This window comes from Astyanax mexicanus, chromosome 1 (genome assembly GCF_023375975.1).
Source record: "Astyanax mexicanus isolate ESR-SI-001 chromosome 1, AstMex3_surface, whole genome shotgun sequence".
Classification (NCBI taxonomy): Eukaryota; Metazoa; Chordata; class Actinopteri; order Characiformes; family Acestrorhamphidae; genus Astyanax; species Astyanax mexicanus.
In genome coordinates this window covers 35,020,601-35,045,278 of record NC_064408.1, presented here as the reverse complement: position 1 = coordinate 35,045,278, position 24,678 = coordinate 35,020,601, and the positions used below count along the sequence as shown (strand labels likewise).

The 24,678-nt window shown below is 37.7% G+C and overlaps 1 protein-coding gene across 2 annotated transcripts in view; it reads left to right on the top strand.

The window, feature by feature from the left end:
- Positions 1 to 24,678, top strand: part of tenm1 (teneurin transmembrane protein 1) — a 289,482-nt gene that overhangs the window by 227,063 nt on the left and 37,741 nt on the right. For both annotated transcript variants that reach the window (XM_022681019.2, XM_022681018.2), the window contains exons 13-22: positions 546 to 572; positions 1,744 to 1,890; positions 4,140 to 4,356; positions 5,399 to 5,518; positions 6,859 to 7,120; positions 7,825 to 8,092; positions 14,154 to 14,297; positions 16,958 to 17,207; positions 18,700 to 18,720; positions 21,038 to 21,270. In XM_022681019.2, coding sequence (XP_022536740.2) covers positions 546 to 572; positions 1,744 to 1,890; positions 4,140 to 4,356; positions 5,399 to 5,518; positions 6,859 to 7,120; positions 7,825 to 8,092; positions 14,154 to 14,297; positions 16,958 to 17,207; positions 18,700 to 18,720; positions 21,038 to 21,270 — 1,689 coding nt within the window. The remainder of the gene's footprint in view (positions 1 to 545; positions 573 to 1,743; positions 1,891 to 4,139; positions 4,357 to 5,398; positions 5,519 to 6,858; positions 7,121 to 7,824; positions 8,093 to 14,153; positions 14,298 to 16,957; positions 17,208 to 18,699; positions 18,721 to 21,037; positions 21,271 to 24,678) is intronic.

Here is a 24,678-nt window from a genome sequence, read left to right as displayed (position 1 = left end):
TATAACAATTCTTAAAATAATAAAGACAAATCGCTGCCTGTTTGCATATATTTGGCCTGTAGTGTAAACATGAGTGAACTTTCTCTGTCTCTCACTCCGTCATTTTGTATGTCTCCTTATCTCTCCACCTACGTTTGTCTGCCTTTTTTCTATTATTAAACTGAAAGGCGCAGAATTAAGCCGAGAGTTTGTCGCTAGAAGAGAACACGCCGTCACCAGGGAATAATGTTCGCTCAAGGCAGCCACACACTTTCCGAAAGAACACACAGAACTTTGCAAACTTTATGCACACTCGCGCACGCACACAAGCACACTGGTGCGCACTGAAGTCGGTCTCCTAGGAGACTTAATCAGTAAGCTTTTTTGTTTGCTCAGTGTTGGATTCGGTCGCCTCTGACTTCCAATAGCACCTCAAACCTGTTTCTTCAAAAGCTTTCACCTCACCTGTGCATCTTTTCACACGCTTATCTTCCTAATGCTAGTCTAATAAACACTTTCTCTCTCTCTCTCTCTCTCTCTCTCTCTCTCTCTTTCTCTCTGTGTAGCGCATTACCTGGATTTGCTTGATAAAGGTAAGCCATCCAGACACAACGCCTCGATAAGTAGCTTAGCCGCTCAAATCTCCTCCGCTCTCCTTTTACTTTTATTATTACAGGAGTGATTTTTATAAACAAGCGTGACAACATGATCCACTTTCTGGATAAATAGTTTCTATAGGTGAAATATATTAACACTCTCATTTCCATGCTGTTTTTTTTTCCCCATCTTCATTTATGTGGAACCAGCATATTTTGTACATTGCCTCAATAGTTTTTGATGAATGGACCAATAGGGACGCCTCGTGAAATTATATAAAAAAAAATAATCTTCTTACATTAAATTACATCAGAACATCTTCTTTTAAAGAGATTTGAGAGTGATTTACCAAAGAAAAAAAGGATCTGCTGTTTAGTAATCATAAACACACACACACAAATATATCAGAAAAAGTATTGGGACAAATACACATTACACTTCTATTCCAAATCTATAGACTTAAATACGTCGTCTTTCTCTCTTTTTCATCCAGCTGTTTACACATTGAACACTGTATGTGCAGCATTTGCTGCTCATACACACGCAACTCTGCACAGACATATAATTGAAAACACTGTGTAAAAAACGCCCCAAGTGGTGTGACTCAATACTTTTTGTCCACATATACAGTATATATGTGTTTGTATGTTCATTTTTTATGTTTTCCATGTTTAATGCGACTCTTTGTCAGTTGTTTGTAACTATAGCTGCTGTTTGAAAAAAAAAACTGTAAAAGAAAAAAAAACCTCTTTGAAGTTTTAGTAAATATCTATGTAAAAATGTTTATTTCAAGTCAAGTCGGTTGGGAGCATTTTTATTGGTCCATTCATCATAAAACATAGACACAGTTCAAGCAGATTTGAATTATGTGTAAAAGAGAAAGGCTGGAAAAATTAAGATTTTGTCAGTGATGAAATATATTGTGGGAGGCAGAGTCAGTAGTTAAATAGATTGTTAAATAGATATTCAGAGTACAATTGTAGTGTTTAGAATTGATAAATGAACTTTATTAAAATACCTGGACTGTGTCTCTAAACTCCATTGTGTCCAGTGTGGTTCCTCTTTCCGAATCGATACTGCCATATATTTTATTTTCTCTCCTTGTTACCATACATTCTGGACTGTAGTGTGAGTATCTCTCCCTCTTTTTCTCTGTCTGTCTCTCAGATGCGTGTCCTGGTCTGTGTAATGGAAATGGTCGCTGTACTCTGGAGCAGAGTGGATGGCACTGTGTCTGTCAGTCTGGCTGGAGTGGTCCAGGCTGTAACATCGTCATGGAAACGCAGTGCAATGACAGTGGAGATAATGATGGAGGTAAGAGGATGGAGCCTAAAACTATGAAAAGGCAATACAATGACACTTCATCTGTAAAAATACTGTAAAATTAAAGGTAAAGTAGCTTTTATAATGGAGCAGAGTGCAAGCATGTGGAAAAGGCTGCGTTCCAATTTCCTCAGTTGTTGGATCTCGGAACTGGAAATGATGTCACACTCGAGTTGACTGCATTTCAGTTAAGCATTCAGATATCAGCTAACATTGTTAGCATGGTCCCTGGTTAGCATTGCTTTAAGAGTGTAGATAGGGCCCGAAAAATCCACTCCGCCCCATAAGCTGTCATTATGAGCCTGAGCCAGATTTAAACACCAAATTTTAAATAAGGAGAGCGTGAAAACTGAACTTTTAACTACAATTCTGAGTTGTTTGAATGAGCGAAATCTGCCTATTATTTAAGAAAACACACATTGCTGTGGGTTGAGTAGGGGCAGGAAGCCTATTCTTCACAACAAGGACGTTTATACTCACTTTTGATGTGTATCTAACACATTATATAACACATTATAACTAGTGTAGCTTTTTTATGGTCACAGTGTGATTTGTTACTTTGTTATATTGTGAATATCACGCAATGGCTTTATATAAAACATTTTAAAAATGTAGACCTATGTCACAGACCACGGAAAATTAAACAAACCATTTGAGTCCAAACCAAAAGAGCCAGAGGACAGTGGTGGGAAATCTTAACCCACGCTGAGTTCAGGCTGGTCATTGGGTCGAGCTTGGGCAGACAATCATAAATCTATTAACAATGCATTATTAAAATTATTAGAGTTGTAGTAATGCAGTATTCTGCACATTCAGAGCACTAGAGATACATGTCCATAGATAAAGGGTTAGACAGTACTGTGTGTATGAATGATTTATTAAGACACAAATGGATAGAAGTGATAATAAACGGTATAATACTACTTCTTTTACTGCTGTTGATGTGCAGTACAGCCATCTTGGATATATAACTTGGGGTCTGTCTTTTTGAGAAGGAACTCTATCTAGATCTTTCTAGAACTATGAAATGTTGACATCCAAGCTTATATGGAATATGGCTACAGATCACGAATGTGAAATACTTAAGTGATCAATTAAGACATTGGGCAGGGTCTGTGAGCATGATACACTAGGATAGAGTGTATTTTTGTGTCTGTGTGTTTTTATTCTGTGTCTTAATCTGCGTATTAATGTGGTTGTGGGTGGCTGTGCACTACACTGATTTATCCCTGTGTGTTTGTGTATGTGTGTTTGTGTATTGGTTTCACTTTATTTGATGGAACCAATTGGTCACCAAATATACCACTGGTGTTCCCGAAATATGCGTGTGTGTGTGTGTGTGTGTGTGTGTGTGTGTGTGTGTGAGAGAGAGAGAGAGAGAGAGAGAGTTTCTGGGTTACTCTCACAGGGACTCCAGTTTTCTCCTGAGACATCAAACAGTCAAACTGAGATCCTCTCTAATGGAGCAGATCAATGAGAAGACACACACACACACACATAAACACATGCCAAAATACATACATGCAAGCACAGACACGCTCATACACACTCACACACACACCTACTCACACCCACGTTAATACATGCCAACATACATACATGTAAACACTCTAAAATATACACAACCCAAAACACACACACAAACACTCATATACTCTCTCTGTCTCTCTGGATTAGTGAGCTGAGGATACAGAACCGGTTGACTGATTTTTGCTCCTCTGCTGCAACTCCTCAGGGCTTGTACTTCACACACACACACACACACACACAAACACACACACACACATACACACATACTTTGAGACTGGGTTGAATGGCTGAACTGTGAACAACTAAGTAGGTTTTAGGGTTGTTTTTGTGTGTGTGTGTTTTACTCTCTGTGTCAAATCTCCCCAAATATACTCAATATTCCCTTGATGTAAGGAAAGATTTAATGCTTGTCACTGTTTTGTGTGTGTATATTAGGGCGTATATGGTTTGCTGTCTCTGTGGGCACCATATGACAAATATCGTAAAATACTCGTGTCCCCATACTGATAGAAAAACATGGGTGTTTCTTTGTGTCTGTGTGTAAACATAAGTAGGGACCAAATGTATCAAAGAGGCCCTGCACACTTTATGTGCTCAGATTAATGTGTTAATTTCAAACGTCCCCAGAAACACAGAATGTCCTCACAATGCCTGTAAAATCTCAACATTTGTCCCGGTTTGTTTTCCATGCGTGTGTGTGTGTGTTCCAGATGGTTTGGTGGACTGTGTTGATCCAGACTGCTGCAGCCAGCAAGTGTGTGCAAACTCTCCGCTCTGCCAGGGGTCACCTGACCCCCGTGACATCATCCAACAGAACCATGCCCCCTTTGGGCCACGCCCCTCCCTGCAGTTCTTCGACAGAGTGCAGTTTCTAGTCAGAAGAGGCAGTACACACATACTGCCGGGGGATCTGCCATATGACAGCAGGTACCACACATGCGTTTGGTTTTATAACATTTTGAACTTATTATGATTCTCGCAATTGATAAATGATAAAAATATGAAAATGATGACATATATAAACTGTATAGGCAAAGCTATTGTTAGATCCACTTATTCAATGATTCTTTCGAAATCAAGAGTATTAGAGTTGTTGGTGTGTATGGATTTTTTTTTTTTATCTGTACTGAGCTGGGAATGCTTTCAACTCGATTTTGAAACATTGCTTTAAGAATTTGATTGCTTTCAAGCAACAAGCACCTAAGTAAGGTCAGGATGCTGGATGATCTCCACCTCACCTCATTCCCACTACCCCATTCCCAAAAGAACTGAATGGAGCACCATAATTCCCTAGAACACAGTTCCACTGCTCCACAGCTCAATGTTAGGATGCTTTCAAATCAAGTCAAGAGGATTTTATTGTAGTTCTATCGGAGTACAAGTACACAGTTCAATGAAATGACTTTCTGTCAGAACCATGTGCAACGTGGAACTAAAACACTACAATAATTGCAATAAATACAGCAGACAGTTTAACAGACAGGACAGTGCAGTACAAACTATGGCTGCAACTAATGATTATTTTGGTAGTCGAGTAATCTGATGATTATTTTCTCGATTAGTCGATTAGTCAACGATTATTTCTGACTGCCTGGTGGAAGAAGCTGTTGCAGAGTCTAGTAGTAGAGGCTCGGATGCTCCTGTATCTATTTTCTTTTTAAAGAGTCTGTGTGAGATATGGGTGCGGTCAACTACAATACTAGTGGCTTTGTGGATGCAGCATGTGGTGTAGATATCGATGATGGAGGGGAGAGAGACCCCCATTATATATACCCCGTAGCCTAGGGAGGGGATTTAAGAGGTTATAGATGTTCTACATAAAGCTATACTTTATGATTAATGTACGGGGTTTTGACACATAAGATGTATACCTGTATGCGTTCAATAAAGAATTGATCACAAAAAAAGAAAGGGTTTAATTTTCTCTCAGATTTTCTAATCTGCTCTGTCTCTCAATCTCTTTCTCCAGTCGTGTTTGTGTGATTAGAGGACAGGTGGTCTCATCTGATGGAACTCCTCTGGTTGGTGTGAATGTCACCTTTCAGCAGAATCCAGAGTACGGGTACACACTCAGCCGGCAGGACGGCAGGTAACACATTCAGAACAGCTCCAGTTATATCAACAGTTGAAAAAATGCTATAATTCACAGTAGGCTGTGTCTCTTTGTTTTTATAGCACTTCTTTGGGAAACTCACTAGAGAAACAGAAAACATCTTATTGCTTTATCATGTACATTATCTCTCTGATTGATTAAATACTTGATTTTAATAAAGCTTAATAAATACTCTCATTCTTAAAGAATTAGTCACAAAAGAAGAACAAGTGTCAGTTTGCAATGTTATAGGAACATAAAGGTTACTATGTGTCCTGTGATAAACAATTTAATTGTGCAATAGGCGTGGTGTTGATTAGGGGTGGACGATATTGCTCTAAAATAATATCCCGATATTTCAGGGTATTTTTGCAATAACTATATACTTGGCGATATAGGAAAACTAAAATAATTCATTAATTTCAGGAATATAGTATAAGAGTATAACAGAATAATCATAATGTGGCAAAATTAATATAGCATAAAATAATATAATGCAGCAAATAATATTGCAGAATATTTAGTGCATGCATATAAACTGCAAACTAAAACAATTCTACAATAAATACACCTAAAGCTTCACAGTAAATAATAGACTACTTTTAAGACAGAACAGCCCTATTATCACAATATGGATTTTTAATATCATGATATTTCTGTGTCACGATATATTGTATATGATATAATATTGCCCACCCCTAGTGTTGGGATAGGTGTAGTGGTGCTGCTTCAATCAATTTTTTTAGATGGCAGCAGCATATGGACGAGCATTGTCCTGTTGGAATAGTGCAATGAAATTGGACCCTATACCATTTCACCAGGCCTCTAGTAGATGTGTGTAACGTTCTCATCCAGTTTTTGCGTCTTTATGGTCTGTTCCTCTGTTTATTTAGCCTCCTCTGCACATGCCCTGTTCTTATCTCTTGTCTCCGCTTTTGTTGCTCACCTGTTGGTTTGTAGCTCCGCCCCCTTGTTACCCCGTCCCAGGTGTTTCTTGTTTCCTGTCCCCTTGTGTATAAATAGTCCTTCTTGTTCCTGTGTTCCTCGTCCGTGGCTGTACGTTGTTACATCAGTCAGGTTTCGTGTTCCTGTGCTTTCTATGTTATCCATGTTTCTGTTTTAGTTTTTTTTGTTTGTTTGTTCCTGTGTTTACAAAAAATACTTGCAAGTGCGTCCGCTCTCCACATCTCTTTCCTGATTCGTTTGTTATATCCACAAAGACAAAAGCATGATGCTTCATTAAAGATGAGCCACATGCCATATTTTTTCACAATGAGTGTAACAAAAAAAAAAAAATAAAACAATTAAGAACTTTTTTTCTCTCTCTCTTCTCATAGTTTTGACCTGCTGGCAGTTGGGGGCGTGTCCATCACCCTGCTTTTCCAGAGAGCACCTTTCCTACCCCTGACTCGCTCTCTCTGGTTGCCATGGAATCAGTTTGTCGTGTTGGGGAGTGTCATGATGTCCCGCTCTGAACCCCGCCCTCCTGTCTGCGAGGACAAGAACCTGATTGGTCCTAATCCCACAGTACTCCCCGCCCCTCTCACACTATTCGCCGGAAACTGCCAGGAAAGGGGGCCTGTCATACCTGAGCTACAGGTGAATGCCCCGCCCACATTTTATATATACTACATATCTCTCAAATAGACATGCAATAGTTGACCCATGATTAAAGTTCCTGTTTCTCTGAGTAGAAGATACAAATATTTTGAAAAAGTCTAAATTTAAAGACAAAACATTTTTTTATAAATTTAAATTAAGATTGTTTTTTTTCTTTTGTAGCAAAAATGTTAGTACATCCCAAAATATTTTAGCTCTCATATAACCTTTAGCACAGTTTTATATAATGCGTTTTACCTAAGAAGTCATATGTCGCAGTTGGAAATCATACTCAAATTTAAATGCGTTCCAGATTAATTTTCATATAATTTTTCATATAATTTCATAGTATACCAAAACATTCACAAAATACAGACTTTGGGTACCAAAACTCAAGAATACTGTTGCTTTCAATTAAAAAAAATCTTATAGACTGCTGCTTTGAACACGTTTATATGCCAATTCCAATGTCTGAATAGTTTTTATTATTTGTCACAGTTATTTTTGGGACAATATATCATCCAAAAAGTAGTTACAGGCATAACTTGTACAGATATGAATCATGAATCATAAATGTGGTTTAAATATTATTAATATCCAATCAGAAAATCTGGGAAATTACACATATTACTCAATTTCTATTTAATAGTTTTTGGTTGTTTCATCTCTCTCTCTGCTTCTCTCTCTCTCTCTCTCTCTCCCAGGCGGTTCAGGAGGAGATAGAGATAGCTGGAAGCTTTCTGAAGCTCAGCTACCTCTCCACTCGTTCTCCAGGTTATCGCTCTCTCCTGCGTGTTATCCTCACACACTCCCTGCTGCCGGTGGGTCTGGCTAAAGTCCACCTGTCCGTCAGTGTGGAGGGAACGCTGGTCACTAAGTGGTTTCCTGCCTCTCCAAACCTCATCTATGTCTTCTCCTGGAACAAAACTGACGTCTATGGGCAGCAGGTCACCGGGCTGGTGCAGGCACTGGGTTAGTGTGTGTGTATGTGTGTCTGTGTGTGTGTGAGAGAAAGAAAGAGAGAGAGACAGACAAGTGTATGTGTGTGTGTGTGTGGTCTGGAGCTATACAGCTACCAGCCATAACTTTAACACCACTGAAGAGTAAAGAATAAAACCCTGATTATATTTATTTACATTTAAATTTCTTCTGGCATCTGAGAAGGAATGGATAGTAGTGGTATATTAGGCAGTAATTAAACAATCCGCTCTTAAAACTGAAGTGTTAAGTGCCGAAACAATAAAAAAGGATCTGAGACATTTTGTAAAAAAAAAAAAAAAAAAAACACACTATGATGGTTAGACAACTGGATCAGAACATCTCCAAAACATCAGGCAGGGCTTGTGGGCTTTTTCCTGTCATGTAGTGGGGAGTTCCTCACAAAAGTTCACCAGTAAAGGACGACAGGACAGCAGGGGCTCTAAGCATCTAATGCTTATTGATGCAATTAATGTAGACTCCACCTCATAACTTACAGAAAGTATCTGCTGCTAATTAGCGCTGAGCAATATGGAAAAATATTGTATATCACAATATTTAAAGACATTTTCACAATAAACAGTATTTATCTCAGTGTTTGGGCATGTAGACAAATAGGCAGATTCTTTTTTTTTTTTTTTTTACTTTTTAATCTTTCATGCATAGTACAGTGATCTTCCAATTGAACGTTGTTTTACACTTTCTGTAATGAAATGTAAAGTCAGGGTGTTGTGATGCCCATTGATACCTTACTCCCCGCAAACAGTCTGTTTTCACAACTTGCGCTTGCGCCGTTTAAATAGCATAGACGCTTACGAATATACCTACGCAGATGAGCGTGGTGGTCTGGAAGTGAGATATGTTTAGGTAAATGTCTAGCGTATTGCTACCTTGATAGCGAAAAACACAAGTGCGCGACTGACTGATTAAAACCTTGACAACCGTCAGACGCTCATTGCTATCTTGGCAACGCAAGTGCACGCGTACACCCCTACTCGTTACACACACATGGACACACAGCAGTGCACAAACCCACAAAAACTTTTACATCAACATTAAACAGAATACAAAATAAAATAACATTGCTGTTCCCATTAAATCCCACTAAATTTGCTAAAATAGAGACCTTTTGGCATTGATGATATTCTTGACATACTTAAAAAATATATTGTTGAAACAAAAAAATTCTTCTCACAATATGATAAAATATTAGGATATCTACTTAATATTAGGCATATGGTACTAATCTTATGATAAAACATATCATGATATTTGAGTAAGCAGTAGTTATGTGCGAAATTAAAAAATGAATCTACTTTCTGTTTATTTCTTTTTTTTTCTCACTAACACTTAGCCCCTTATTCATTCCCTGTGTTTGTGTGTGATGATGTTTAGTGGACAGGCCATTGCAACTGATTCTGAACTCAGAAAATGAACAGCATTATCATTAATTCAGAAATATGCTCCAAACACGATGCATCAACATTTAAAAAATTCATTTCATTTCATTAACTGGCAGCTCATAGCCGTGGCCTGGAGTGTAGGTGTGGAAATGTGTGTATGGAGGTGTTTTAAAGTGTGTCTGGGTGTTTGTGAAAGAGTGTGAGTGAGTGAGGACGTGTTTTGAAGATTTATATGAAAGTGTGTGTATGTGTTAATGAGTTGTGTGTGTGTGTGTGTGTGTGTGTGTGTGTGTTTGTGTGTGTGCTGATTTGTTTCATTTACCTGTGAGTAATGTACAGCCTCTCAGCACAGTTTGAGATGACGCTCGGGTTGCATTAGAATTCCACACACACTCTCTGTTGTCTGCAAGTCCATTCCTTGCCAAGATACACACACACACACACACCACACTAAGCAGTGGTTAAGCAAAGGCTTAATTTATGCAGTTATCTTTTAGTCCTGTTGGGACTAAAATTGCCATCTCTCTCTCTCTCTCTCTCTCTCTCTTTCTTTCTCTGTTTGCCTCACTCTCTCTCTCTCTCTCTCTGATTCTTTCCCTTTCTTTTACTGTTCACTGAAAATAATAAACGACATACACTACCTGTCAAAAGTTTTAGGACACCTCTGTTTTATAGCCGTCCAGTAGCAGTGCTGTTTTTTTTTCCATCTTAGCAATGATTGTATTACTGTAATTCACCTGTCAAACCTCTCATTTTTCTCTTTCTCACTGCTAAAAGTTGAGCTAAAGGTGCTGTTGCCATGTGGGTCAGCCAGACCTGACTCTTCCTGCACCATTTTTTTTCCAGTTTCCAAGAGTCTTTTGAAGGTGTATGAAACCCACCTTCTCTGTAATCACCATTCTCTGGCTTCATCTGTAAATTCTACAAAGAAAAGACTTTTGCTTTAATAGTTACAGAGTTATCTGTGTTCCTGTATCTTTTTCTAGTATATTATGATGAATATGTGAATGTGCTGTGTGTAAATGTGTAAATGATGCAGTAGAGAGTGCGGTAATATGATCTGTTCCAATACTGCTTTACTACAGGAAATGGCTTTGTAAATTATAATTTTTTAAATCAATTTTCAAACCTCAGTTTATTCCCATAGCTACATACCAGCTGTAAGATGTTAACCAATTAATTGTTTAAAAATCCCCCCTTTTTTAAACAAAATATGACTTTTATTTCTTTCTTTCTTTTTTTTTTTTTTTTTTTTTTTACAATATACTAATATTATATATTAAGTTCAGTTGTTTTCTTTAAAGTTCATGTCAGTTTACTGCTAGATTTTGTACCATTTCCAGGTATTGACTGGACCCGAAGAGCTTAAACAGCAAAAATAAAGAGGAAAAAACGGGGGTGTTCTAAAACTTTTGACCAGTAGTGTAAGGCATGTTACTTTTAAGCCAGGCGGACACTGTGCGATTTTAGCCCGATCTGGTCGGATGCGACTGAATTTCATGATCGGGCCGAATTTTAGCTTGATCGTGCGTCGTTTGTCGTGCAGTGTGAGAGGGGAAGCGATGTCCGATTAATTGCCCATAGGAGCTGCGAATGAGCAGTCGGACGCGACCAGGGATTTCTGACATGCCAGAAATTTTGGTCGCTTGTCTCACAGTGTGAGCTGTTTTGCAGGCCGATTTCTTAACGTCACGACCTGTTTTCCCAAAAATCTGCACAGTAACTATAAATAATTATTAGTCATATTTATTTCTGTCAGTTATAAGTATTTATATTTATGTTCGGTACACAGACTTATAGCTTAATATAGCAGACACAGGCATTCTGCTGTTTAAGAATTTCAACAGATGCTTATTCTCAGTCAATAGCTGGAGTTTTTGAAAAGAAAAATTAAAAGAGAAAATATCTTTGACAAACATAAATTTATTTTATTTCACTTTGCTATTATATCTGAAAAATAAAGCACATTGTCAGCCTCTGGTGCTGCCCGTCAATTATATAAAACTTAAAACATGCACAGAAATATAAAGCTATATTTTATAATTCGTTTCTTTTCGCCAGGGCAAATTTATTAAAATTATAAATATGTTAATTTATTAATTAAAATCTCGTCCAGTGCTCCAGAATATTAGCCACGCAAAGCCAGCTTAGCGCAGCGCGTGGCATTGCGCGCGGCATTGCCCGCATAATAACCTCTGTCTTCTAAAATAAACGTTTTAATAAATAAGGTCGGAGAAGTGTAGTAAAATTAGTGCTATTAAACTTACTAAAGCTAATAAATGTACTGATAATTAATCAAGATAAATCAGACAAAATGCGCTGCGCCTCTCTCTCGCTCTCTTTCGCAGCGCGGAGCTGAATTCAGCGCGAGGCTACAGGAACTCAGTTCAGTTGAATAAAAATAAGTAAGGGCCTGTAAGTACAAGCAAAGGACCTGTAAGTAAATATAGTAAAATATAAAGTATAGTTTGAGGTTTTGGTGAGCTGTTTTCATGATTTGAAACTGAAACTAACTGAAACTTTGATTATTCTGCAGAAAGCCTGGGTTATTTTAAACGAATTTTTAATGAGTTTATATTTTATATTTTTTATTTATTCATTTAAATTATTTTTCTTCTTTTATTAATCAAATCATTAAATATATATCTTCATAAGATATAATTTTTTTCCCTTTTATGTCAATTTTTATGATCTTTTTTTAAGGTCCTATTTTTCCTTTTTTACGTATATATTTTATTCGTCTATAATAAATGTCAGATTTTATTCCTATTTTTTATATATATTATTAATCCCTTTTAAACTGTTAATGCTCAGCGGCACTGTAAATGAGGGTCCCTATCCAGTGTGAATAACCGATTGCTTGTTTAATATTCAGTGTTGCAAAACCAGTTTTTACATAAACAATTTACAGAATAAAAAATAAAATTATTTTATTTTATTTAAGCTGCTGGTGTTTCTTTCGCAGCCTGACGCGCAGTCATTTTTCTATGCGCTCTCCTTCTGTAAAACGGACAACCCGTAGAGTCCACGTCGCCTCAGCCACCTGCGAGTCCATGTACGTCTCTTCCGTGGACTTTCAGCGCACAACAGGGCACAAATAAGCAAAGCTAAGCGCTTTCTTTTGCAAGGCGTTGTGTTGAAGCGAGAGTTTGTACGCAAAGAAAGCTCCGCCTACGGGCTGCGTTTAGACGTGCAGTGTAAGCTCCCCCGTCGCAGCAGGTCAGTCGGACCGTACAGTGTGTGCAGATGAATCGCAGGCGTTGTTCATACACGACAAACGATTCAAACGTGCTGTTTGAGCTCTCCAGAACGCATCCGATTAAAAAAATCGCACAGTGTCCGCCTGGCTTTAGGTACATACACATATTATACATATAGGACATAGTATTACATGTAGATACTTAAACGTAGTGTATATGATATATATGAGACATATTACTGTTACAAATGGATACATTATATGTATAAATCACACAGGCCATGTCACTGCATGTAGATATTTACACATATATAATATATTTGGAACATATCACTATAACATATCTATACACAAAGCTATACAATATATAAACATATTACTACATGTAGATTTTTACACATATACAGCTCTGGAAAAAAATAAGAGTCCACTTCAGGTTCTCTTATTTTGCTATTTATAGGTAAATGTTTGAATAAAATGAACATTGTTATTTGTTCCTATAAATTACAGAATTACAAAATTTAGAGCATTTATTTGCAGAAAATGAAAAATAATGAAATGAAATAATAAAAAAGATGCAGAGCTTTCAGACCTCAAATAATGCAAAGAAAACAATTCTTTACTTTATATTCATAAAGTTTTAAAAGTTCACACAGTTTTCATGCATCTTGGCATGTTCTCCTCCACCAGTATTACACACTGCTTTTGGATAACTTTATGCTACTCCTAGTGCGAAAATTCAAGCAGTTCAGTTTGGTTTGATGGCTTGTGATCATCCATCTTCCTCTTGATCATATTCCAGAGGTTTTCAATTTGGTAAAATCAAAGAAACTCATAATTTTTCAGTGGTCTCTTATTTTTCTCTTATATTTTTCAGTGGTCTGTATATAATACATATGGCACATGTGACTGTAACATATTGATATATACACTATGCAGTAAACTAAACCAATACAAAAATGGAGATGCTTGTTTTTCTTTTGGATAGCTACGACATACAATACATAAGAGATATTAATATATCAATATATTATTTACACATATATCATGAGACATATTAGTGTTACATGTTGATATTTACATTTTTACAATACTTATGGGACATAATATTCCATTTCAATACTGATATATAGAAGACATAAAATACAATTACTTTAATACGGTAAAATATTTAATACAGTAAAATATTTTAATACATAATCAAGTAAAATATTTTTATATACAGTATATTTAACATATTTTAACATTTACATACTTACATATTGCTAATGCATATATAAGATATTTTTTATTACCTATGGTGCTTATATATGCTCTATATAATTAATATTGGCTATTATTATTATTATTACATAGGGTAGATTCTTACATAGGACATACACAATGTATGACTCTACATCAGGTAAAGATATGTAAATGAGTCTGTTTATGTCTGTGTGTGTGTGTTGTCCAGTCTCTGTAGGGTATGAATATGAGTCATGTCCAGACTTCATCATCTGGCAGAAGCGGACGGCACAGCTGCAGGGGTTCGAGCTGATCTCCTCTCACCTGGGCGGGTGGGCACTGGACAAACACCACACGCTGAACCTGGAGAGCGGTGAGAAAAACAAACACCTCGCCAGATCAACCCGAATCCCCCTTTTTTAATTCAGTTAGCCTACTTTACTGTGTGCTAGCCAGGCTAGTATTTCTAACCATGAGTAGATGCATTAACATGACGTGTGATGTCAAGGACATGACATTAATAACATGACCGAGAGAGCACAAACACAGTACACAGTTTAATGAACTAGGCTAACTGTTAACTTTGGCTGGTGTTAGTACAATGTTAAAGGAGGAATCTGGTGTAAAATGGACTTAGGGTGTAGTAAAACATAATAACGAGTACAACCTTTTGTCAAATAGCCCACTTCTGGTTGCCTCCAGTATTCTGCAAAATACAGCACTTTTAGCCAATGCTCAATCGCTATTTTTATACCATTAACACTGAAACTTAAAGTAGCTCCACCCTTCATTGGTAGAAATTTGAGGGCCCTGACATTTAAAACGAGTCACAATAAGTCAAATAACAAGCATAAACGAGTAGGTAGGATAGGCGAACAAATTGCAAAATTAATTCTGTGGAAATGTATGAATATTATAGAGATATTTTCAACAGCTGGATTTTTTAATCTGTCTCCGGACCCTCCCTATTTACTCGTGCTCATCGGTTGAATTATCATGACTTCCCATTAAGATGGCGGCACCCAGAGTATTACCTCAAGGTGCTGTGTGTATAAACAGTGTTTTTTAATAACACTAATTGTGGACTTTCAAAGTTTTCTGTGCATCCTTTTAAATATTAGGACAAACAGAATTCTACCAATGAGGTTTGGAGCTACTTTAAGCTTGTAATGGTGTAAAAATAGTGATTTCTTTGCATGGGCAACACTATGCCCCTATCACTATCATTGTAAGCTTGTTGGGAGCTTCGGATAAAAGAGCTGTATTTCAGAATGCTGGAGGAGAACGGAGGTGGGAATTTAGACAAAAGTTTGTACTAATTCTTATGTTTCACTACACCTCAAGTCCATTTCACACCAGATTTCTCCTTTAACTAAAACTAGCTACATCTAGAAACAGTAAAGCTATATGTCTCTGACTAAATGGAGACCATTTATTGTGCTACGAAGTGCCCACATTTCACCAATTAGCATTAGCATTAGTGGCTAATGGGCTTGGCTAGCACAATAACAGTCCACCAAAAAGAAAAAAAAAAAAAAAAGGAAGAAGGTTTACCTTACAAAACTGAGCGATTCTTTCGAGAAAAGTCCTTAAGCATGTCCCAAGACACGATGCAGCAGTATTTTTACTGAATAAAATGAGGTAACAGCATTACTGGGTGAGCCCATGAGGCTTATGTTAGCATCCAGTTGTTTAGCCAAAGCACAGCAGCTGATAGTGTTACTGACTTCCAAAAACAGTAAAAATATACAAAATCGTAAACAAAAAGCCAGTACCCCATCAGCAAAAGTAAAAGCACTCTGCAAAAACAACCTTTATTCGTCGAGTGAGCCACAAAAAGCGCTAGTTGCCAGCTGAGGCTAGCATAGCAACCATGCTAAGCTAACTGAGCCAAAAGTCTGTGAAAGCTGAAAAATAGTCCCTCAGTATTATTACTGTGGATCATTAGTGTCAGATTATAACTCCTAAAAAGGAAAAAATATATATTTTGGGTACCTAATAATGTCAGGAGGACAACAAATTGCTTAAAATACAGTCCCTGGTGTGTATCTAGCTGATAGCACAAAACAAAACAAGCTAGTTAGCTCCCATTCATACTGAATAGGGGGTGGCAGAATGTCAAAAATACAGGTGAAAAACAGCAAAAATTGGTCCAAAGCCAAAAATGTATGTATAATGAATGTTAACCCCTTAAAATGCCTTGTCCTGTATAAGGGCTACAGGTTTTGGTAATACAAAACCCTGTTTCTCTGCAGTAAAATAACTTTTTTATTATTTACATTTTGAAAATTTGAGGGCTTTGAAATCTCCAACAGGACACTTGGAGAAACTGACTGTTCACTTTCTCTTTACTCCACTTAATGATTTCAGATCAGTAACAAGAACCAACCCAAATTCTGCAGGCTTGAAAATAAAGACTTAAAAACTAGACAACCATGATGTAAATAAAGGTTTGAAGGACATGAACTGTTTGATTTGTATTCAGGAAAATACTGATTTTAAAATAAATTTCAGGAAAGAGCCAATTTTATGATTGTATTTATTCATTATATTTTCAAAGTTGCACATTTGCTTAAATATATATTTTTATATTTTCTATTACAATTAAAATTGTGCTTTTCAGTAATGTTACTTATCAAGGATGAACGCTTTTTTATGTCATGCTTAAATAGAAATGATCAAGATTTAGTGGTGTATTTTCAAGCAGACAGTTGACAAAAATCCTGGCCTGTTAAGGCCAGGGGTTAAGGGCTATTTTTGTTTCTAAACAGTAATGAGAGGCTGTGGTAACTGCTTAGCTTGGTTGCCAAGTTCACTGGGGCCAGTTACTAGTAGCTATGATTGGGTGCAGAGATGCTACTGGGTGGATAGCTACTTGTGTACCCTGTGGTGTGGTGTAATGGGGAGCATTTTTTGGGCTTCGGAGCCCCCACAGTTCACCCATCACAATCCAGACTAACAGTATTAGGCACAACATTTTATTCTTTTTTTAATATGTTGTGCAAATGAGAATTGCTCTCTTTCTCTCTGTAGGGATTCTTCACAAAGGAGATGGGGAGAACGTCTTTATTTCCCAGCAGCCTCCCCTCATTTCCACGGTGATGGGTACGGGAACAGTGCGTCCGATTGCGTGTCCGAGCTGTAATGGTCCGGCGGCTGAGCGGAAACTCTTTGCTCCTGTGGCTTTAGCATGCGGATCAGACGGGAGCATATATGTCGGAGATTTTAACTTTATCCGGAGAATTCTACCTAATGGATTCACCGTCAGCATCCTGGAGCTCAGGTCAGTTAAAGGCTAAAGTACAGATTTAGTCAGTGCTAAATATAGTTTAAAACTATAAGTCAGCACTGTCTAAATCCATCCATATGGTATTAAAGAACTATATATGGTTATATTTTTGTAGCAACTTAAAACATGATCAGGATGTATCATCAGATACTAAGTCAGCAGTGCTTCAGCCAGTATTTTCTTATTTGAACTGTTTGGTACATCATGGTAATCTGTGTGGCATATAGCCTCCGAATCTGCCCATTGTCATTCCCCCAGTCCCATTTCCACTCACAGGGTTGTCAGGTATAGAAAACAGCACACAAACAGTGTTCTGCAGGCGAGCTAGCTATATTTCTTACTGAGCTTCAGTAATGTTTGCTAATCATTACCATTACCAGCTGGGTAATTTACCACCACCACTAGCATAGTAGAAAAGGGTATTTTGGATATCGATGCATATTCATTTACTACTCAGCTACAGAGTAAACTGTTACCTGCCGCTGTGTGTTAATCTGGCAACCCGTGTGAGCTTGGTGTCTGGAAAAGGGTGGGAGCTGTTGGGGCACGAAACTCAATCCAACTTTTGGATGTTTTTTCAAAACACACTCACTCTCTTTTACTACAGATTGATTCTTTAAAATACAAATATATAATATGAATTCAGTTGTCAGAATGTGATGTTAATCAGTAATGTTACATAATTACATGAACAGTGTTGAATTGGTAATAAGAATACTGGTCCTGCTTCAGAAGTACACTGAGATCAGTCAATTGTTCATGTTTATCCTCATGTTTGTGTTTTTTGCACCAAACTGTATTTTAATATAGAAAGAGTTTGCTGCTTAAGTAATCACACGTCACCAGTTTTCTTTCTGGGGCAAGAAATCATCTAATAAATCTCTATTTTATCAGCTTTATAATAGAGCTCTTAGTTACTGGCTGTTAAATAATAGTGTTCTCCTTTATTAGCATTCTAATCCTGTTGTCATTTATGAGCTTGTAAATAAAGCTGATTTGTTAGCTTTTCATTACCACACAAATAATCATATTTATTTGCTTGTGCGTAATTGTTGCTGTGATTCATTTGTGGGTCGTCAGTGAACGTGATCACTAATAAAAGTGGTTTATAAGTTGTTATTTTTTTATTTTTTGTAAAGCCGCTTGTAAGACATTACATTCAGTATAATCAGTTCTTTTGGAATGTGTACATTGAAAATACACAGCAACATATTCGTCATTATTGGATCATCATCAAGTCATTATGTGGAATCTTTTTATTTATAATTACAGCTTGTTTTCTCTTGTAATTGAGAATGCATTTAATCAGCCTGGCTCTTTCCTTCAGTAAGTAAGAATTAAAGAGTGTGTCAGGCTGTTAAACAGTGAGATCTGTGAGGGTCTTTAATGGGTACTTTACAACAATGTTCCTTGATTTCAGTTATTTATATCTGCTCTTCTGTTCTCTCTTTCTCTCTTCTCCCTGTCGTTCCCATCTGCTGTTCAGAAACAGAGATATCAGACACAGGTACGTCTCCTGCTGAAAGCAGAACACACACACTAGGACACACACCTGTCCCTGCACACACATCCTAATCACTCCTCGACATATTACATTACGAGAGTGTAAATATGATGTTAAACAGATAAACAGATATAAAAAACAGGGCGTGTGTTGATTTTACTTTTTTCCTATGTAGTTAAAAAAACTGAAAACCTGTCATTTTGAACATCTCAAGATCTCTATCAAATGGAGCATGTCACATTTCACCACAATTATGAGATACATCTAAAATGAATCGACTTTAAAATCTACGGCTCAGTAATCATAGTGTAAATTTGTATGTCACTGTCATTTCAATTAAATAATTTAAATAAAAATTATACCATTAAAACAAAGTGGAACACTCCAAACAAACGTTTGTTGAAGCAGTCAAGTGATTAAATTATTTAAAATTCAAAATTCACTAAGATTTGTCCATCAGGGGGCGCTAGAGCATATAACTAAACTTAAAACCATAAATAATAACCAAGATTATAGATACTATCCTGTAAACCTAACTGTGTTTTAATCATATTATTATATCTGTGTAAGTAGTTGTAATTAGGACTAATAGTATCCTATTAGTCTTAAAAGTATTAGTGATTTATCTTATTATTTCATGTAGTTACTCACAGTTAATCACTTTTTTTTGTTGTTCAGGGGCAGATTGTTATGATGATTGCAAATAATCACACTGTTATGTGCATTTAATTACATTTAATTATAAATGATGTCAATTGATAAAAAAAATCAGCTCTAAAAAATAAGAGACCACTTAAAAATTAGGAGTTTCTTTTTTCGATTTTACCAAATTGAAAACTTCTGCAATATAATCAAGAGAAAGATGAACGATCACTAGCCATCAAACCAGGAGTGCCATAAAGTTATCGGAAAGCAGTGTGTAAGACTGGTGGAGGAGAACATGCCAAGATGCATAAAAACTGTGAATAAAAATCAGGGTTATTCCACCAAATATTGATTTCTGAACTCTTAAAACTGACAAATAAATGACAATGACAATATTTTTATGTGGAATTTGGGAGAAATGTTGTCCGTAGTTTATAGAATAAAACAACAATGTTCATTTTATTCAAACATAAACCTATGAATAGCAAAATCAGAGAAACTGATTCAGAAACTGAAGCGGTCTCCTAATTTTTTCCAGAGCTGTATAAATCAAATTAACTTACTAAATTATTAATATTATTATTATTGGTGTTGATGTTGTTGTTGTTATTATTATTATTATTATTATTATTATTATGTACTTATACTTAATTATTCACCTTCTCGGTAGGCAATCATGATTAATCACAATTAATTAACCAATCATGAATATTTATTTTATTTTGTGTAGTCATCATTATTAAATATAAATATTATATTTAATATAGTTATTCATAGTTAGTTGCAGTATTTGCATTTATATTTGAGTCATTTTAATAAACTTGGAATCTATAATTTATCATTTTAGCAACCAAAAAAGAATTAGCTGAAAGGCGCTTGGGCCCCACATATTGCCACTTTCAGCTATAATTGAAAACAGCTTGAGAATTTATTTTAGCCGTAAAATGAGCGCATACTCGATTGAATTTAATGGATTGAAATAGAATTAAACATTGCAAAATCGATGCAGTTGAATCCCCACCTGATTATGGATGCATCCATTTTTATCCACTGCTTGTCTGTGCTTGTGCTTGTGTGTGTGTGTGCACGAGAAAGTACGTGTGTGTGTGTGTGTGTAACCTGTGTAATGTGTAATCTATAGTGTCCAGAATTGTAAATCCCCTCAGCGAGTGTGTGCTGGTGTCCTAGATTAGCTGTAAATTCATTTCTCGGCCCCTCGCTGCTGCTGGAGGTAAATCAGGGTGGCGTGCTGTAAAGCTCCGCTTTTATCACACTGATCCTCTTCCTTTAATGTGATTTAGAGACGGCGCCCCCTGCAGAGAGACACCAGCAATGCGCTACAGGGTCCGGCTCTATAGTGCACTTAGAACACGGGCCCGTAATCCTGTGTGTGTTTGTGTGGGTGTGTGTATGTGTGTCTGTGTGTGTGTATGTGTGTGTGTGTGTGTGTGTGCGTGCGTGCGTGTGTGTGTGTTTTATCTAATCCATCAACACAGCAGGAGAGAAGCCCACTTCTCAGGTGTGTGTGACAGACCGGAGACTCTAAATCTCCTCTGTTGTCTGATAAAGAGTGTGTGACAGTAGCTTTTGAACACCACAACACAGTACTCTCTCTCTCTCTCTTTTTGTCTATTTTCTCTCTCTCTCTCTCTCTCTCTCTCTCTCTCTCTCTCAGCACCAGTCCGGCTCATAAGTACTACCTGGCTCTGGACCCAGTGAGCGAGGCTCTGTACGTGTCGGACAGCAGCAGTCGGAGGGTTTTGAGGCTGAAGGCTGTGACTGAGCCGCGAGATCTGAGCCGGAACGCCGAGGTTTTGGCCGGCAACGGAGAACAGTGCACGCCGTTCCACCCCAACCAGTGCGGAGACGGGGGCAAGGCCACTGAAGCCTCGCTAATCAGTCCCCGAGGTGAGAAAGACCCTTCTATCCATGTTCACCACAAGCCCACTTTTATGCTCAGTACCCTGGGATGTTGCACTCCTAACAACACTACAAAAGGTACTACAAAGGTTATCATAGAACCAAGGTCTTCAGATCTGGATTTTAATCCAGTTTCCAGCCCTGAGTTTTGTTTTTGTTGGAAGTTACTGGAAGGGAACAATAAGACCCAATCCCATTTCTCTTCAGACCCCTACCTTTTGTTTCTGACTATCACCCTTTCCATTGGAACTCAATTCAGAGTCATGAAGAGAAATGGTTGAAACATGGGAGTCCTGATTCAGTGAAAGGGGTTAAATAACAGGCTAATTAAGAGTTTTGTAAATAAATCAGATCAGAATCAGACATTATTCAGAACTGCTGTACTTTCACTGAATCAGGCCGACTGATTTACTGTTCTACTCGATTCACTCTTCAACTTTTCCAGTTTTCAGATTCAGATTCACTCTTTGCAGGTTGTGGGTCTGCACATCCAGGTTTGCATAAAAATGCAAAATATTCAAAACCCTAATAAGGGGTTGCACACTTCAACACTGTAAATCTACAATTAATCTGAATTCAAACGAAATAGGTCTGTTTTATGTTAAATTGGATATTTCCGAACATTACCCGATTAGTAGTAGGTAAACATTTGTGGACACATACAGATCTGGAAAAAATAAAAGACCACTTTAAAATGATGAGTTTCTTTGATTTTACCAAATTGAAAAATATAATCAAGAGGAAGAAAGATGATCACAAGCCATCAAACCATGCTGAACTGCTTGCATTTTTGCACCAGGAGTGCAGGCATAAAGTTATCCAAAAGCAGTGTGTAAGACTGGCGGAGGAGAACATGCCAAGATGCATGAAATCTTTTTTGTTATTTCAGCCATTTCTCATTTTCTGCAAATAAATGCTCTAAATAAGAATATTTTTATTTATAATTTGGGAGAAATGTCAGTAGTTTATAGAATAAAACAACATGTTCAATATTTATTTTACTCAAACATATACTTATAAATAGCAAAATCAGAGAAACTGATTGAGAAACTGAAGTGGTCTCTTAATTATTGATGTGCCGTAGACTCTCACAATGTCCAGGCGACTTGGGACGTCTGCTACCCCTCTATTCTCACAAGATATCAGACACCCTTCCCTTAGGCATGAATGTGCAAAATGAAGAGGTCAGGCTAAGGGGTGATGTGAGATTGGGCCTAAGTGGGCCTAACTGATCGGCCATGAAGTGCCATCACCTCCCAAAACTCACACACTAAAGTCTAGTACTAGACAGTGTGTTTAATGTCCAGATGTGAAGATCTCTGCCATAGAAGAAGCACTTTTAGTCCTACGAAGAACCATGAAATAGAGATGTCATAGTGTTAAGAGTGTTAAGAACCTTTAAATTAATAAGGATTTCTTACGTCTTATGAAGCTTCTTTTTTAGGTTTTTCATACATCTCTGTTACAAAATAGTTCTTTAGTTCTGAATAGAAGCAGAAGTGGTTCTCCTAATCCATTGTTTTAAGAGCCACCTTTATTTATAAGACTGTAGTAGGGGCACATATATATTGGTAATGGTGTAAAAAGCAGTATAAAAATACTAAAACACTCAACTTAAACACACACACACACACATACACACACCTAACCTGAAGTAGAAAAAAACAGCCATACAGCTGTATCAGAGGAGCAGCACTGGTGTATATTTTTTCAGCACATACGTTCTGCCTGTCAGGATCAAAACGATGCCAGCCTGTCAGAGCGAGTCTCCAGGCTACGGCGGATCAGATCAGTCTTCAGCTGCTGTTCTCCCACCTTCCCTCAGATTTATACAGCCAGATTGTTTCTCCGGGGAGCGTCAGGCAAAGACGGATGGAGAGAGAGAAAGCGATGAAGAGGGATGTGAAGAGAGGGGGGGAGAAAAAGCACAGGCAGAAGGAAAAAGAGGGGAATGATAAACGATAACACTTTCCTGGCAGATCAGGCGGAGCGTCCATTAGCCCCGCCCCTCTATCACTGTCACTCCCTCACCACACCCGTCCATCAGGCCTGTTTCTGGGCCTTTGCACAATGAGCGTGATGCATTTGGGTGATTTGTTTGTGTCAGAACGAGGGTAAGCTCCCCTGCACCCTCCTGGCGCTGGAATCAGTCGGCTCCGCTCGTGCGATTGGTCACTTGAGGGCATTCTAAGCTAAGCCTATGCAGGCCTGACTGACTGAGCTCACCGCTTGTATTAACTTTAGTTGTGTAACAAAACTATAAAAAAGTAGTGAGCCTACAAAGGGTTAAGGGAGAAGTGGGCGCTGGAGTGCGGTATGGTGGTATGGCAGCTGGCATAATGTTGTTTTTTGCTTTTTTAGACAGAAGGTGTTCCACGTTTCCTGGTGGTTGCTGTGGTGTTGCTAAGTGAATGTTAAACAGGTGCCACAGTGTTTCAAGGTGATTGCTACAGTAGATTGCTATGGTATATCAAGCAGATGCCATTGTGTTGTGAAGTGGTTGCTATGGGGATGGGTGGGGTTACACAGCTTTCTGAAACCGAACAGCAGGGGGCGCCCGACCTGTGGTGGCTTCACTTTTGCGAGACAATGCTCTGTCCAGCTATATACAGTCTATGTTTAAAATGGTTTAAATGAATACCCAATCAAATCTAGCCCAGTAATCAAGACTACACAATAATGGTGAGTTAGGGGGGGGGGGGACACACGGTAGTAGAAAAACTGGTAACTTCTGTGTAACATACTAAGAGGGTGTAAAAGTGCCTCCCTCGCTTTTCTGTAAAAAGGTTTTTAGCAGCTACTTTGGGGTAGTGTTCCTCATGGTGAGAGACCATTGATGCCCTCAAAAACAATTTGCCCACTCAACAGACTTTGAAAGGACGCACATCACTGTACTGAGAAGCAGAATGGTCATTTCGATGAATTGCCCGTAGTGTAAGCCATCCATCAGCCAGCCACTGTCACCCTCGTTAGCAGTGGCGTTGTGAAGGAGAAACCTGCATCCAGTAACATTTAGGAGGGAAAAAAATACAAAACATATGGAGTTTGGGACACAGGGTGAGATTTATTAAAACCCTATCATATATCAACATCCTCCTTTGTTTTGCTGTGATTATTAGATCTAAATAAAAAACAAGGAATTATAAATACACATACAAAAATCTGTATAAAAAATTCATAAACTGAAGCTTTTACTGAAGCTACTGTTCATATGCAACTATGAAGGCAAACACATTAACAGTCCACATCTCCTTCAGACTGGAAAGAGTGAAGGTGTGTGTGTGTGTGTGTGTGATGTGCTGGTGTTCTAGAAGATAAATGAACATCGTACCTAATTAATCACCTGGACTAACGAGGCTGTGGGCACACTATTAGATTAGCAGGGTCTTAATGAGG